The sequence below is a fragment of the Oncorhynchus nerka genome, linkage group LG3 (genome assembly GCF_034236695.1).
Source record: "Oncorhynchus nerka isolate Pitt River linkage group LG3, Oner_Uvic_2.0, whole genome shotgun sequence".
Lineage (NCBI taxonomy): Eukaryota > Metazoa > Chordata > Actinopteri > Salmoniformes > Salmonidae > Oncorhynchus > Oncorhynchus nerka.
The window spans coordinates 23,200,562-23,215,745 of NC_088398.1; the positions used below are offsets into that span (position 1 = coordinate 23,200,562).

The 15,184-nt window shown below is 44.5% G+C and overlaps 1 protein-coding gene and 1 long non-coding RNA gene across 2 annotated transcripts; one reads left to right on the top strand and one right to left on the bottom strand.

Annotated features, from left to right (window-relative positions):
- Positions 1-2,408: 2,408 nt before the first annotated feature.
- On the bottom strand, positions 2,409-8,964 carry LOC115114792 (sialoadhesin-like). The gene is made up of 8 exons (XM_065009991.1): positions 8,886-8,964; positions 6,589-6,987; positions 5,489-5,804; positions 5,017-5,279; positions 4,460-4,732; positions 3,882-3,981; positions 3,425-3,590; positions 2,409-3,290 (listed from the first exon to the last, which is right to left on the bottom strand). The coding sequence occupies exons 1-8, from the start codon at positions 8,938-8,940 to the stop codon at positions 3,087-3,089; spliced, it is 1,776 nt and encodes a 591-aa protein (XP_064866063.1). The 5' UTR covers positions 8,941-8,964; the 3' UTR covers positions 2,409-3,086.
- A 4,449-nt stretch (positions 8,965-13,413) lies between these two features.
- LOC115114808 (uncharacterized) lies at positions 13,414-14,752 on the top strand. The gene is made up of 4 exons (XR_003861280.2): positions 13,414-13,799; positions 13,939-14,025; positions 14,136-14,302; positions 14,583-14,752. It is a non-coding gene; the product is annotated as an uncharacterized LOC115114808 (long non-coding RNA).
- The last annotated feature ends 432 nt before the right edge of the window (positions 14,753-15,184 follow it).

The window sequence follows — 15,184 nt, forward strand, 5'->3', positions numbered from 1 at the left end:
ATTAGGGTGGCTGGAGTCTTTTACAATTTTTAGAGCCTTGCTCTGACACCGCCTGGTAAAGAAGTCCTGGATGGCAGCAAGCTTGGCCCTGGTGATGTACTGGGCCAAACGCACTACCCTCTGTAGTGCCTTGAGGCCGAGCAGTTGCCACACCAGGCAGTGATGAAACCTGTCAGGATGCTCTCGATGGTGCAGTTGTAAAACCTTTTGAGGATCTGAGGAGCCATGACAAATATTTTCAGTATCCTGAAGGGGAATAGGTTTTGTTGTGCCCTCTTCACAACTGTCATGGTGTGCTTGGACCATGTTACTTTGTTGGTGATGTGGACACCAAGGAACTTGAAGCTCTCAACCTGCTCCACTGCCGCCCCGTCGATGAGAATGGGGTCATGCTTGGTCCTCCTTTCCTGTAGTCCACAATCATCTCCTTTGTCTTGATCACGTTGAGGGAGAGGTTGTTGTCCTAGCACCACACGGTCCCCCCTATAGGCTGTCTCATCATTGTCGGTGATCAGGCCTACTACTGTCATGTCATTAGCAAACTTAATGATGGTGTTGGAAACGTGCCTGGTCGTGCAGTCATGAGTGAACAGGGAGTACAGGAGGGGACTGAGCACGCACCCCTGAGGGGCCCCCTTGTTGAGGATCAGCATGGCGAATGTGTTGCTACCTACCTTTACCACCTGCGGGTGGCCCGTCAGTAGGTCCAGGGTCCAGTTGCAGAGGAAGGTGTTCAGTCCCAGGGTCCTTAGCTTAGTGATGAGCTTTGAGGGCACTATGGTGTTGAATGCTGAGCTGTAGTCAATGATGTTCCAAAAGGTGTTCCTTTTGTCCAGGTGTGAAAGGGCAGTGTGGAGTGCAATAGAGATTGCATCATCTGTGGATCTGTTGGGGCGGTATGCACATTGGTGTGGGTCTAGGGTTTCTGGGATAATGGTGTTGATGTAAGACATGACCAACCTTTCAAAGCATTTCATGTTTACAGACGTGAGTGCCACGGGTCGGTAGTCATATAGGCAGGTTACCTTAGTGTTCTTGGGCACAGGGACTATGGTGGTCTGCTTGAAACATGTTGGTATTACAGACTCAGACAGGGAGAGGTTGAATTTGTCAGTGAAGACACTTGCCAGTTGGTCAACGCATGCTCGGAGTACACGTAGGACGATTCGATCTTAGTCCTGTGTTGATGCTTTGCCTGTTTGACGGTTTGTCAGAGGGCATAACAGGATTTCTTATAAGCTTCCGGGTTAGAGTCCCGCTCCTTGAAAGCGGCAGCTCTACCTTTTTAGCTCAGTGCGAATGTTGCCTGTAATCTATGGCTTCTGGTTGGGGTATGACGTCATCGATGCACTTATTTTTAAAGCCAGTGACCAATGCCATCGGAAGAATCCCGGAACATATTCCAGTCTGTGCTATCAAAACAGTCCTGTAGTTTAGCATCTGCTTCATCTGACCAGTTTTTTATTGACCGAGTCACTGGTGCTTCCTGCTTTCATTTTTACTTGTAAGCAGGAATCAGGAGGATAGCATTATGGTCATATTTGCCAAATGGAGGGTGGGGGAGAGCTTTGTTACACGTCTCTGTGCGTGGAGTAAAGTTGGTCTAGAATTTTAGTGGTACATATATACAATATACAATATAATATACAAATATACTATATGTACCACTATCCCCAACACACCCCACCACCCCTTCCCACTACTTTGGCCCCAACAGATCCTACACTAGGATGTCGGCCTGGGAGACTGGAACCTCTTCTCTCAAACCGCCATGTTGTTCTTCTGCGATAAAATCTCTGACTCCCAAAAACTTCTCTGCTGCTGCTACTACCAATTCAATCTTCTGGGATTTCCTTTCCATCTGTGCAGTAGAATTAATGACCATAGCAATAAAGGCAAAAAAAACAACCTTACTAAAGCACAAACTGTGAGGGTCACTCTGTACTGGCTTACTACTCACAGGGATCCTCTCAGGCTCTCTCAACCTTTGCCCACCATCCTCTACCTTCTTCACTGCCTCAGCATATGACACTTTCTGCACTGCTTGCACCCTGGAAACTTCCACCTGTCTCACCCACACACAACATTTCTGATCCCTTGCAACATGGCCACCCCCACAATTGACAACACTCCACTTTTCCCACTAAAACGACACACTCCTTTGTCCCATGCCTTTCTGCACACTTTTCATACCTCGGAATCTCCCTCCTACATACTGTTGCAACATGACCATAAACTTGGCACCTGAAACACCATAGTGGGTTCGGAACAAAAGCTCTCAAGGGATGATGTATAATACTGTATATTGCAACCAGTATGGGGGTATACTCTACCACTTACTGGATTGTATTTCATGTTGGTGGTAGAACAACATAATAAAATAGAGAGGGTATAATTTCTTATCAACATTAAAAGCACAGAAAAAAGCTTTATTTTGTCACATGAATATAGAACCAGAACATACATATGGCAGCATATGAAATAGCTTTTTAGTGTAGTGACAAATTGCTTTTTTTGCTTTAGTAACGATCAATCCTCTTGAGTACAGGGTCAGGCTGGGAGGTGAAGAGAGGCACATTTATATAAAACATATACAAAAGTGATTGTTTTATAAGAGAGGTGTGTCCAACACCTTTATCATCATTACATCATACAATCCTGTTCATCCTATCTAGAATATCATTATACAGACATATGTGTAATGATGCTAAATGCATGAAATAGGTTAATAATGTGTGTGGACCATTATCTTCAAGTATATGCACTGATGAAGTAGCTAGGGATATTAAGTCTACAATTATTCACACAAAAGTTATATATATATATATATATATATCATTAAAAAGGAGAGAAGGATAATCTAAATGTGCCACATAACTACTTGGTACTGTATGTATAATCATGCAAAATTATATCAAGTGGATACCATATCATTGTGCCATTATCAGTCAAGCAGTATGTTCATGCTTGTCTTGTTATACACTGTAAGAGCTCTCTTCCACTCCATGACATAACGCTGATCCAAGCCATTAGTACTAATGATCTGGACCAGAGCTATCCATGACGTACCACACTGAGAGATGAACTCAGATGATCTCCAAGTAGATAGCTGTTTCAGTGTTATTGTCATTGTAGGCGGGGCTTTGTCTGTCTCTTGTTCCTCTGTCCACTGTGCCCCCTTGACTCTCTCCCCCTCTTCTCTCCCCTCCTCGTCTCTCACCTCCTCTTCTCTCTCCCCCTCTCCTCTCTCCACCTCGTCTCTCCCCACCTCGCCTCCCCATAGGATGTGTCTGAAACACAACATAATGTGGTTAATCAACCATTCAATTGGATATTTATGTTTCAATGGATAATAAAGCTATTGTATTGTAATATACCCAATTTCAAGCAAAATTATATTTTTGGTACAGAACAGTAGGTGTACCTGTTTGGTCCGGACGAAAAGAGGGGTGCAGTTCTGGTAAACCAGCTGGTAACTGCCATTGGTGTAGATGTTGTTGACCTCAGTGCAGTTGATGTAGAGGGGCATCTGATCCTGGTAGATACCCATGTCCCCAGGATACACCGGAGGTCTGCAGGTCAGCACACGTCTTTAAGGAATGAAGGCGAAGACAAGAGTTTGGATTAGAGAGGACATCACCATGAAACATCTACTTTTAAGATGAAAGATGTCTCCTCTTGGAACGGTTTTACATGTGAATGAATAGTTCCTCTTTCATTATTCTATTCAATGTTATCTTAAATGAAACAACATATGTTTTATGTACTGGTGTGTATTTGGTTATTCCAAGTTTGCAAAACTTCTGAAGTAATTGAGGCACAATGGTGGCAGACGTTAGAGAAGTCAGAGACAAGCAACTCTCAGAAAATATGTTTCTTACTTTCCTGAACTCTTTCGACAGCAGAACAGGAGAAGTAGAGAGAGGAGGAAGGTGGCCAAAGAGATGCATACTGCAGGTATCACTTTCCACATCAGAGAACCTGTCAATCAACAACAAAAACATTGCTGTGTAAACTAAAGATACCACTTTTTTTTTATCTTCTTATCTTATATTGCACTGTATTATTATACCATATTATTGGAACAGGTCAACCAACCAGTGACATTACAGGAACCATTCATACATTTGTAAAGATAATCTGAAGGAATAGGCCTTAGTGACCTTGAACGATTCATGTTTAGTATTTCACCCTCATGTTTTACTCACAGTACAGATGCTGCCTAAAGTACACCATGTATAATGTGTGTGCATCTCAATTGTGTGTTCCCTGTTTCCACATGTCCTCGCCTTCTTCTCAAAATATATTGGAGGAGAAGGTCAGAGGTTCCTTTCCTCTGACCTTCTCCTCCAATGAGTTTTGAGAAGGAAGCGAGGAGAGAGGACCTGAGGAGTCAAGGAAATACAATTCAGATGCACCCATGTATTTCTCTTGTGTGGCGTGGTGTCCTGATGCTTACCGTCCTCTGCCTGAAGCAGTGTGTGGGAGTCGTTGCCCAGTGCATTAATGGCGAAGCAGACTATCCTCAGTGGAGTGTCCATGTGGCCCCTCAGCATGGCTGTTAGTGTACCGTTCTCTGAGCCTACTGATGTGTTGTAACTGTATGGTGGAACACTACCGTTGACACTCCAGGTTACGCCTGGCCGGGGGTTGGAGTCCACAGAACAGCGACACAGAACCTCCAACCCCTTCACAACACAGTAGGAGGAGAGTTGGAGGATGACAGGCTTGTCTGGGGGATATAAGAAGGGAGGATGTGAGAGAGAGGGAGAGAGAGCGAGAGAGAGCATCATGGAAGGATCAGGGACATTAGAGTACGTGGGATCTACTGGAAAGGGGTCCGCCCTTAGAAGTTGTGACACCGTATTTCAAGAACAATGTAGCTTCTCAATTCAAAATATTGTTCTTGTATCACAATGTAAAGTGTACAACTGCACAAATAGCAGCCGTTTAAATCCATACACAGAAATTGGAAGCAAAATAATCTATTAAACATTGACTGTACAGAATGCTTACATTGAATGTTTAAGGAAGTCGATTTGGACTCTGCCCGTCCAATTAGGTTCTGGGCTGTGCAGCGGACCCTCATGTCTCGGGTCACATTGTACACCCGGACTGTGTGTGTGCGATGGTGAAGGTCTACAGTTAGCCCATGTTGGGTGTATGACCACCTGTACTCTGTCACAGGCGGGTCAGCTTTACAGGAGCAGGCCAGTAACACATTCAACCCCTCCTGGACAGTCAAGGTATGGGCCTGGACTGTGATATCTTTGGAGGGACTAGAGAAGAGATATAATTGCAGTCAAAGCCAGTATACATAAAACATCTCTGAGTTGAAGTGCTGATCTAGGATCAGCCCCCCCCCCCCCCCACCTATATAAATACAATATATAAGTATAATCTGATCCTAGATCAGCACTCTGAAACACTATGAATATGGGCCCTGGCTTAGCATTACACACAATCATAACTTTATATAGAAAAGTACTTACATGTCACATGGAGCTCCTTTACGGTGTATACTCTTCTTCCTCCTGGATATACTGCCTCACACCTCATTCTGGATTTGATGCGATACGATGCGATAAAGGTGAGAGAGGTCCGTAGTGTAGGCCCCTGGCCCTGGGGCTGGAGTACCTGCAGCTCCCCGTACTCGCTGCTTTTCTCCTGAGCTCCTCTCTCCCACCGCCACTGGAGGGTGGGGGCCTGGGAGGGACAGGAGTAACTGATGCTGCAGTTTAGTGACACCATCTGTCCTTCTGTTGCTGCCCCCACACCGCTGATCACTGGGAGCTCTGGGGACTCTTGTCAGTGATGGGGACAAAGAGAGATAAGAACTGACTTGATGAACATAGTCTAAATGGGGATAAAGTAAATGTTTAGTCCATTAGCATTAGGGATAATTTAACTCAGGTTGAGTAAACATTGGTAGATTGGTGTATTATCATGAGCCATATAAAATAACTAATCTTATCACTTATATAACATGTTAACGACGAAAAAAGGATAGCAGTTACTTTATCTCTATATAATAAGAGATGAGACCCAGATATTCTGTTAAATAACAAGAGATATACTAAAGTGTATAAAATATTAAGAACAACTACTCTTTCCATGGACTGACCAGGTGAATCCAGAATTTCATCTGTTAAATTAACTTCAATCAGTGTAGATGAAGGGGAGGAAGAGGATTTTTATGCCTTGAGACAGATTGTGTATGTGTGCCATTCAGAGGGTGAATGGGCAAGACAAAAGTTTTATGTGCCTTTGAACGGGGTATGTTAGTAGGTGCCAGGCGATTTGTGTGAAGAACTGCAACGCTGCTGGGTTTTTCACGTTCAACAGTTTCCTGTGTGTATCAAGAATGGTCCACCACCCAAACGACATCCAGCCAACTTGACACAACTGTGGGAAGCATTGAAGTCAACACGGGCCAGCATCCCTATGGAACACTTTTGACACCTTGTAGAGTCCATGCCCAGACAAATTCAGACTGTTCAGAGGACAAAAGGGGGAATGCCACTCAATATTAGGATGGTGTTTGGTATACTCAGTGTATGTAATTATGTGCGATGAAATCCCTCTCACCTGACACAACGATGTTGACCCTCCTCGCATTCCCCCAGTCATTCTGTCCATGGCCCTTCAACGCCAGCTCATAAACATTGGAGTCAGCCAGGTGGACCCTGTCAATCATTACAGAGCAGTCTCCATCGTCCGTGTTTCCCCGTAGGGATGTCCGGCCCAGGAACTCCCTGTTGACTGTGGATTTGTCGTCCGTACTGAAAGCTGTACTCTGCAGGATGGAGATGTGACTAGTCTTGTAGCGCAACCTCACGCCCACCACTCTCCCCTGCCTGCCCAGGGCGGAAGGAGAGGCTGAAAGAGTGAAGGAGCAGGGGATGACCACGCAAGAGCCTACCAAGGCAGGGACACGGTTTGGAATGGAGGGCACGGGGGACACAGCATGGGTGTCCCTCCAGAAGCCTGTTGAGATGAAGTAGTAGAGAGACAATAACTATATCAAAAGTTAAAGCCCTGTAGTGCAACAATGTGACTGTGCAACTGTGTCACTGTCTGGTAGATGTGAAGAAGATACTGTACAAGTCAAAATAGTGGCACCACACTAAAACAGAACAGAAGTAACACGTAGCATCCAACAGATAACCACACCTGGCTAAAACTACATCCTAAAGTAATACTATGAAGGAAGAACTTTGCGTACACATTACATTCAATCATCAATTGAATCAATTGTAAAAAAAGATATATATTTAAAAATACAAATAAAATAGAATGACTCTCTGTCCAGCTGTTTGTTGGCGGGCAGCCTGACACAACGTGATATGGTGGGACATTTCACAATAGAGTTTAATTAAGAAAAGGGGAAGGGACATGCTTTGCTTGCATCATCATCCTACTGTATTAACATGGTGTCTGTGCTTTAATGACTTATTCTCTCACCTGTTATATTGTTGAACACACAATTCCATCCATGAATGGATAGAATTGTGCAGCAGTCATTTTCCCTATTTTTATAGTAGTCATGTGCCTTAATTCATGGGGGAAACTGCTCTGCAGCTCATTTTCGTCATATCTAAAAACATACACTACCGTTTTTATTTTATTTTATTTCATTTATCCGTTATTATACCAGGTAAGTTGACTGAGAACACGTTCTCATTTACAGCAACGACCTGGGGAATAGTTACAGGGGAGAAGAGGGGGATGAATGAGCCAGTTGTTAACTGGGGATTATTAGGTGACCGTGATGGTTTGAGGGCCAGATTGGGAATTTAGCCAGGACACCGGGGTTAACACCCCTACTCTTACGATAAGTGCCATGGGATCTTTAATGACTTCAGAGAGTCAGGACACCCGTTTAACGTCCCATCCGAAAGACGGCACCCTACACAGGGCAGTGTCCCCAATCACTACCCTGGGGAATTGGGATATTCTTATTAGACCAGAGAAAAGAGTGCCTCCTACTGGCCCTCCAACACCACTTCCAGCATCATCTGGTCTCCCATCCAGGAACTGACCAGGACCAACCCTGCTTAGCTTCAGAAGCAAGCCAGCAGTGATTGGGGACACTGCCCTGTGTAGGGTGCTGTCTTTTGGATGGGACGTTAAACAGGTGTCCTGCAGGGTGGTATGCTTTTGAAGTTTGGGGTCACTTAGAATGTTTTTGTCCATTAAAATAATATAAAATTGATCAGAAATGCAGAGTAAATTACTATTGTAGCTGGAAACGGAAGATTTTTAATGGAATATCTACATAGGTGTACAGAGGCCCATTATCAGCAACCATCACTCCTGTGTTCCAATGGCACGTTGTGTTAGCTAATCCAAGTTTACTGTTTTAAAAGGCTAATTGATCATTAGAAAACCCTTTTGCAATTATGTTAGCACAGCTGAAAACTGTTGTTCTGTTTAAAGAAGCAATAAAACAATAAATATCTGGAGCATCAGCATTTGTGGGTTCGATTACAGGCTTAAAATGGCCACAAACAAAGAACTTTCTTCTGAAACTTGTCAGTCTATTCTTGTTCTGAGAAATGAAAGCTATTCCATTCGAGAAATTGCCAAGAAACTTAAGATCTCGTACAACGCTGTGTACTACTCCCTTCACAGAACAGTGCAAACGGTCTCTAACCAGAATAGAAAGAGGATTGGGAGGCCCTGGTGCACAACTGAGCAAGAGGACAGTACATTAGAGTGTCTAGTTTGAGAAACAGACGCCTCACAAGTCCTCAACTGGCAGCTTCATTAAGTAGTACCCGCAAAACACCAGTCTCAACGTCAACAGTGAAGAGGCGACTCCGGGATGCTGGCCTTCTAGGCACATTTAAAAAAAAAGATATATAACATCATAAGCAACTCACCAAAGATCACAGTACACAGCAGGAGCATTCTGTCCAGACCAATGACTAGAAGCATGCTCAACAGACACAACCGAGGGAATGAAGGTGTGATGGAAGAAGAGGCGAGGAGGAAGTTGTTTTGGTTTCATAATGTCACGGTGTCATGAATTTATTTTAAGACCACTAAGAATTTCCCCAATAGTTTGCAGTACTATACAGTTAAGCTAACACATTTCAAATACAGTACATCTCATATTATATCATAATTTGTAATGGCATTATTGTAATACATATGTTATGCAGATGAGTGAGGACCCAACAGCGATTCAACAGAAACAGTCTTTTAATGTCCAAACAGGGAAAACATAAATCCTCAATCGTTACAGGAGATGTCCAAACAGGGAAAACATAAATCCTCTATCTTTGCAGGAGAGTCCTCCTTCTAGTAGTAGAGGAGAATTGCAGGGCTAGCGGCAACAGACTGCAGGTCCCTCAGGGTAGGCGCGGGCCGTAGAGGACAAAGACACCTGCTCACACGTAGCATCTAATAAAGAGGCAGATTACGACAGGACGGGACAAGGGCAAAGCAAACAAGAATCCGACAAGGACAGAAGCAGAAACAGAGAGAGAAATAGAGACTTAATCAGAGGGCAAAAGAGGAGACAGGTGTGAGAGAGTAAACGAGGTCGTTAGGAGAATGGGGAACAGCTGGGAGCAGGAACGGAACGAAAGAGAGAGAGAAAGATAGTAACCTAATACGACCAGCAGGGGGAAACGAAGAGAAGAGAAAGCACAGGGACAAGACATAACATGACAACATAGGCCTATAATGCACCCATTGGCTTACGATACATTGTGTGTCTGCGCAGTGCACTGGTCAAGGTGAAAATGCAGTAAGTGATGATCCTACACTCGTATGAGAAGAATAACTGTTAATTAAAATCAGCTTTTTTAAAACAGGCCCATCACCCCTGAATTCGGAGGATTCCATTGCCTAAGTGACATATAAAGGAAAGAGAGACATCAGCAGTTATGTGTGTGAGGAGATGCATGAGGACATGTGACTCACACTCACGCTGTTAGCCGTTTCCTCACACCAGTAATTCTCTTCTCATTGACTCCCACTCATTATTAGCTGTAAGGCCTTTGCATTTCTCTTCTCATTGACTCCCACGCATTATTAGCTGTAAGGCCGTTGCATTCGTGCAGGGAAAACAATCTTAATTTGGCATACATGGAGGTTGATAATGTAGATAGTAAAATTCAATAGAACGTTAGTAATTAATAAGATAAATAAATAGTGTGACCTGAACTTTATCCACGGACATTTCAGAGGTGGGCTACATAACACTTCCAACAAAGTTCCTATTACTCGTTTTAAAGAAATAGACTGAATAATGTCGGGACATGGAATGTCCTTCACGTAAAAGCTGCAGATACGAAAAGAACTATGAAAAGCAACGTGTGGAGAGGTCAAGATCAAGGTGAATAAAATGAATACATGTCAGAAAGACTCCGCATGACTGAAGATCAAGAGGGAGGGGGTACAACCCGTGTTAAAGATGCAAAATAAGCAGTTACTTGGAGATTTTAAAAAGTAAATGTAACAAAATGAAGCAGTTCAAGCTCATTATACAGGAGCAAAAACGTGTCAATGTTGTGTTGGAAAGGTAAACAGCAGCCAGACTGCAGACAAAACTAAAAGAAAGTAAAAGACCACTATTTTATTTGTTTATCTTTATTGTGCATATGGAGTGAGATTGTAGATTGGAGCACATGATATCACTCTAAGCGCAGTACAATCCGTTTTGGGAAAGGGGCCAAAATCAGAGGACGCTTTCACAATCAATGCCGTTGCCCAAGAATGATGTCAGATTGACTTATTGAACTATAGGACGTTACGGGGAAATTATTAACATAGTCAATTCGGGCTTGTAGTATTCAACTGAAGTGCAATTCACTGAACTGTGGCAAAGCCTCTAATGTCTTTTCAAGCAAGGTCTTAACTATTGCAGATTGGACTGGCAAGCGGTTTGCGTACATGCTCATCCTTGCACAGCGATAGAAAAGGAATTCATCGTAGCCGGTATATAGTAGTCAATCAAATACTCTGTCTATGTGATAAGACATTCTGTTGAGTTTCCATCTGAGATGGCATTTGCACAACAATGGCTAACTGTGAACTTTAACATCTTCTCACAAAAAAACAATGCATTTTTTTTCTATCTCATCTCTCCAGAGAAGAAAAAGGCAAAAAGACCCATTTCAAAACTATTCAAAGGCAAGAGTAAATTCACTGTGACCCCTGAGTTCAAAGGTAATGAATTCCATTATCATCCACCATCAATATTAAAGATATGAGATGATTAATCAATTATCACTAACATGCTTTCCAGTGTGCCCAACTTACACACATCAGTAATATAACACAATTTAATGTATTCAATCCCCAGGTAGGGAAAATGTATCTTTCAAATGAGTCAAATGTATTGTAATGACCTGACTAGATCATAAATGAACAATTGTCCAGACAGAGGCTTGAGTTTGCGAATTGACGGTTTATTGAACCAACTTTACACAGGCTACTGTTTGGGCCGTAGCACACGCCAAATAGATGACAGATAACCCACAAGCCAATCGTGACCTTCTCTTGTGAAGCCCAGACGTAAGAGAGAGAGAACAAAGGCTGAACCTGGTCTTAACTTCCAATGCCCAACCCCCCTCCACGCCACTCCGCCAACCACCAGGATGCCCGGCATCAGAACATTCCAGGCATTCCCGTGATTGGCAGATAGCAGGTTGATTGACATGTCGGACCCCGCGAACACCGGGTACTGGTCAGTACAACACAACCACCTCCTAGCCTAGCACATAACACACAGCTGTCTGTGCGGGTCGCTACAGTATCATTTAAATCGTTGTCTTGATAATTTAGTTGAGGAAGAGTTGAAACCTTGGCGGAGTGTAAAATCTTCTCATCTCAGAGGTAGGTTGATAACATTAAAGTTGGGCCAAACGGTGTAACACTGACATTGAATTAAATGTTGAATAAATATTTGATTATAAAGACATCATGATACACAAATTGCAGCAACATTTCTCCTAGATATGACTTGAGTATCTTATTGTAATGTGTTGCGTGTAATTTACTTGTCTCTCTTCTATTGCAGTTCACCTTTCAGCTCACAGAAATACCCTTCGGGAACGTACAGAATGACTTACATCTTACGCAGAAAGGGGAGGGGAGGGCAGGCCTCCAACTCCAATCCGATACACTGATCTCTTCGTGACTGTGGACAACGAGTCATTTGACAGCAGCCAGCATGAGTACTTCGCCCTGGCCAGTCGATGGGCACACATCTACGCCCACCAGGCCTGCTAACGCATCTGCCCTCGCCACCTCCTGAGCCCCCAAGGCACCACAGGGTGCCCACCGAAGCGGGTAAAGGTGAAGGGCATCGCTGGCATTGGCAAGAGCGTGGCGGTGCAGAGGCTGGTCTATGAGTGGGCGCTGGGGAAGCACATGCGTGAGTTCACCTGTGTGTTTGACCTCCGCTTCCACGAGCTGAACCTGATCAAAGTCCCGCTGAGCTTACTGGACCTGCTCGAAGACCGATTCCGCTACTTCAAGACTGTCCTGCCAGACCTTCTGGCTCATTCTGGATGGGCTGGACGAATTTAAATACCAACTGGACTGGAACGCTCCTGACAGGGACATCGGCGTGGACTCCAAGGTGCCCGTGTCAGAGCTGATAATGGCGTTGATCAAGGGGAGTCTACTCCCAGAGTCCTCTGTCATCCTGACATCCAGGCCTTCCACTGACACCCCTAAGTGGTTCTTCCAGCGTTGCTGCGTGGTCCTGGGCTTCGAGGAGGACCAGGTGAAGGAGTACACCTCCAAGTTCTACAAGGACCTCAAGGTGTCTGAGAAGGTGTACAACTACATCCTGGACAACGACAACCTCTTTGTGCTCTCCTTCATCCCTCTCTATTGCTATATCATCTATATGGCCTTGGCTGAGTTCTTCTCCAGTCAGGAAGATAGTGACTCACAGTCTCTAGAGTTGAACCCACCTAGGACAGTCAACGAGGTTTACTACTGCTACCTGTTTACAGCAAGCAAAGCACCATGCACTAAAAGGGAAGGTGGAGAGGAACACCCCCAGATCGCAGGTACTTTCTCTAGTTAGGCAACAGCTGACAAACCTGGGGAGATTAGCTTACGAAAACGTTCTAAAGAGTATGATCATGTTCGACATACAGGAGCTGGAATGTTATGGTCTCACGCCAGTAGATATACAGAGCACCTTACTCAGTCAGATCCTGGTGCCTCTGAAAGAGGAGAGGGTGGAGATGTTTTCCTTCTTCCACTTGACTGTCCAGGAGCATCTGGCCGCTCTGTATTGTGCAATCAACCTCTCAAAGTAGGGGCACATCATCCAGGCTCTGGACTTCTGGTGCTTTGGTGAGACCCCCCCCCCCTCACCTTCTACCTCCCCAACTCCCTTACTGAGCCAAGAGCTCCACCTGGACCAGACTACGGTGCTTCTCCGGACCAGGCTGGGGGGACATTTGGATGGGCTGGTGCTGGCCCCTATGGAGGTGGGCTTGGAAGGGGAGGATATCCGCACCAGGCTGAGTATCTGGTTCTAGAAGCCGGTTAAGGGTAGGCAGCTAGCCAATCAGACAGCGCAGAACCTGCTCCACTGTTTGATGGAGCTGCACATGAAGGAAGTCACCAGCAGGGCGGCACCAGAGATCCGGATTCTGAACCTGTTCAAGATTAAGCTGAGTGGTTGACTGTGCAGCGTAACACTATGTGTTGCAATTCTCCCCACATAGGCTCAAGGAGCTCAACCTGGGATACTCCAACATCGGAAACAGAGGTCTTAGCAGGCTAGCTCTCTCTCTATTACACCGCTGTGAATCTCTTTAGTGAGTATTCATTGCATTTTTATTGTGTGACACAGCTCTGCACCACCTGTTGCAAATGTTTGATAATTAACAGGGACTGATGAGAAGTATAGCAATTAACTCATTCATGTAGGTAACTATTATTAGTATTTTTTCTCAGTCTGCGATATAACTGCCTGGAAAGGGAGGCAGCCATCCTGGAATCTGAGGTGTTGAAATCAAATGAGTGTCAGGTGAAAAAGCTGTTGTAAGTGACTCTGAAAATAACAATTTCTGAAAATAACATTTGCATCTCTAACACTGTTTCATAGTTCCTCTATCTCACACTTGAACTCTTGACTCCTCTATTTTGTACAGTATGTGTGGTAACAACTTGGGTTCGGAAGGGTTTCTGGAGATGTAGAATGCCCTGGAGCAGAACACTACGCTGGAGGAACTCTACCTGGACACCACTGGCATCACAGAGAGAGGAACAGAGAACATTGTCAACTGCCTAGCAAGAACACCTCTCTGAAAACGCTGACGTAAGAGAAATGGGAGAGAGAGACGTGTTGTCTTTTTTTGTAATATTTATTTTATCTGACTTAGTATTACTGCATTGTTGAGGAAAAGCTTGCAAGTATGCATTCCACTGTACTGTTTATATCTGCTGTATGCTGTGTAAAGTGACAAATACACCTTGATTTGAGGTTGACAGTTTTCTCTGAAGTTACAATGGGTGTTGACATACTGCCATCTAGTGTATTTCACAGTTGTTGCTATGATAATATCCTGTCTGACATGTTATGATCTTCTCCTTCCCAGCACCGTGGGGAATGACATTAGGGAGGTGGGGAAGAGGAGGCTGAGGGAGCTAGAGCATCGACGGCCGGGGCTCCAGATCATTGGGAACTTTGTGGACGACATAGGACTGGGTAGAGGAGATACGGGATGACCGGCACCAGATGGACTCAGTGAAGATCGCAGATGCCCTACAGTCCATCTTGAAGGGGCTGAGGGTGGGAGCAGGTGGGGAGAATGGGGAGAGGGGGGAAGGAGAGTACACAGCCAAAGCCTTGGAGCTGGAGACCAAGATCTTGGAGCTTTTGAACGCCCTCACTCACCTGACTAGAGTGAGATGACTTCACTTAACCTTTTGCTCCGTGAGGAGTAAATCTGATGTGGCTGTCCATGGTTCTGATTTCTGTGTGTGTGTGTGTGTGTGTGTGTCGGTGCATGCTATTTCAAGTAGTTAAATATGTTGACTCACCCTACTTGTTGATGAAACAGTCAACACTTTTATTCTTTGTTGTCCTAGACTACCTGGCTAAAATGTTTTCTCGCTAGCCTGACTTCCATTCAGGGTCAACATTAGCAAGTTAACATTAGCCTTCTATATCAGCTATATATTTAACTTCCATCCTCTC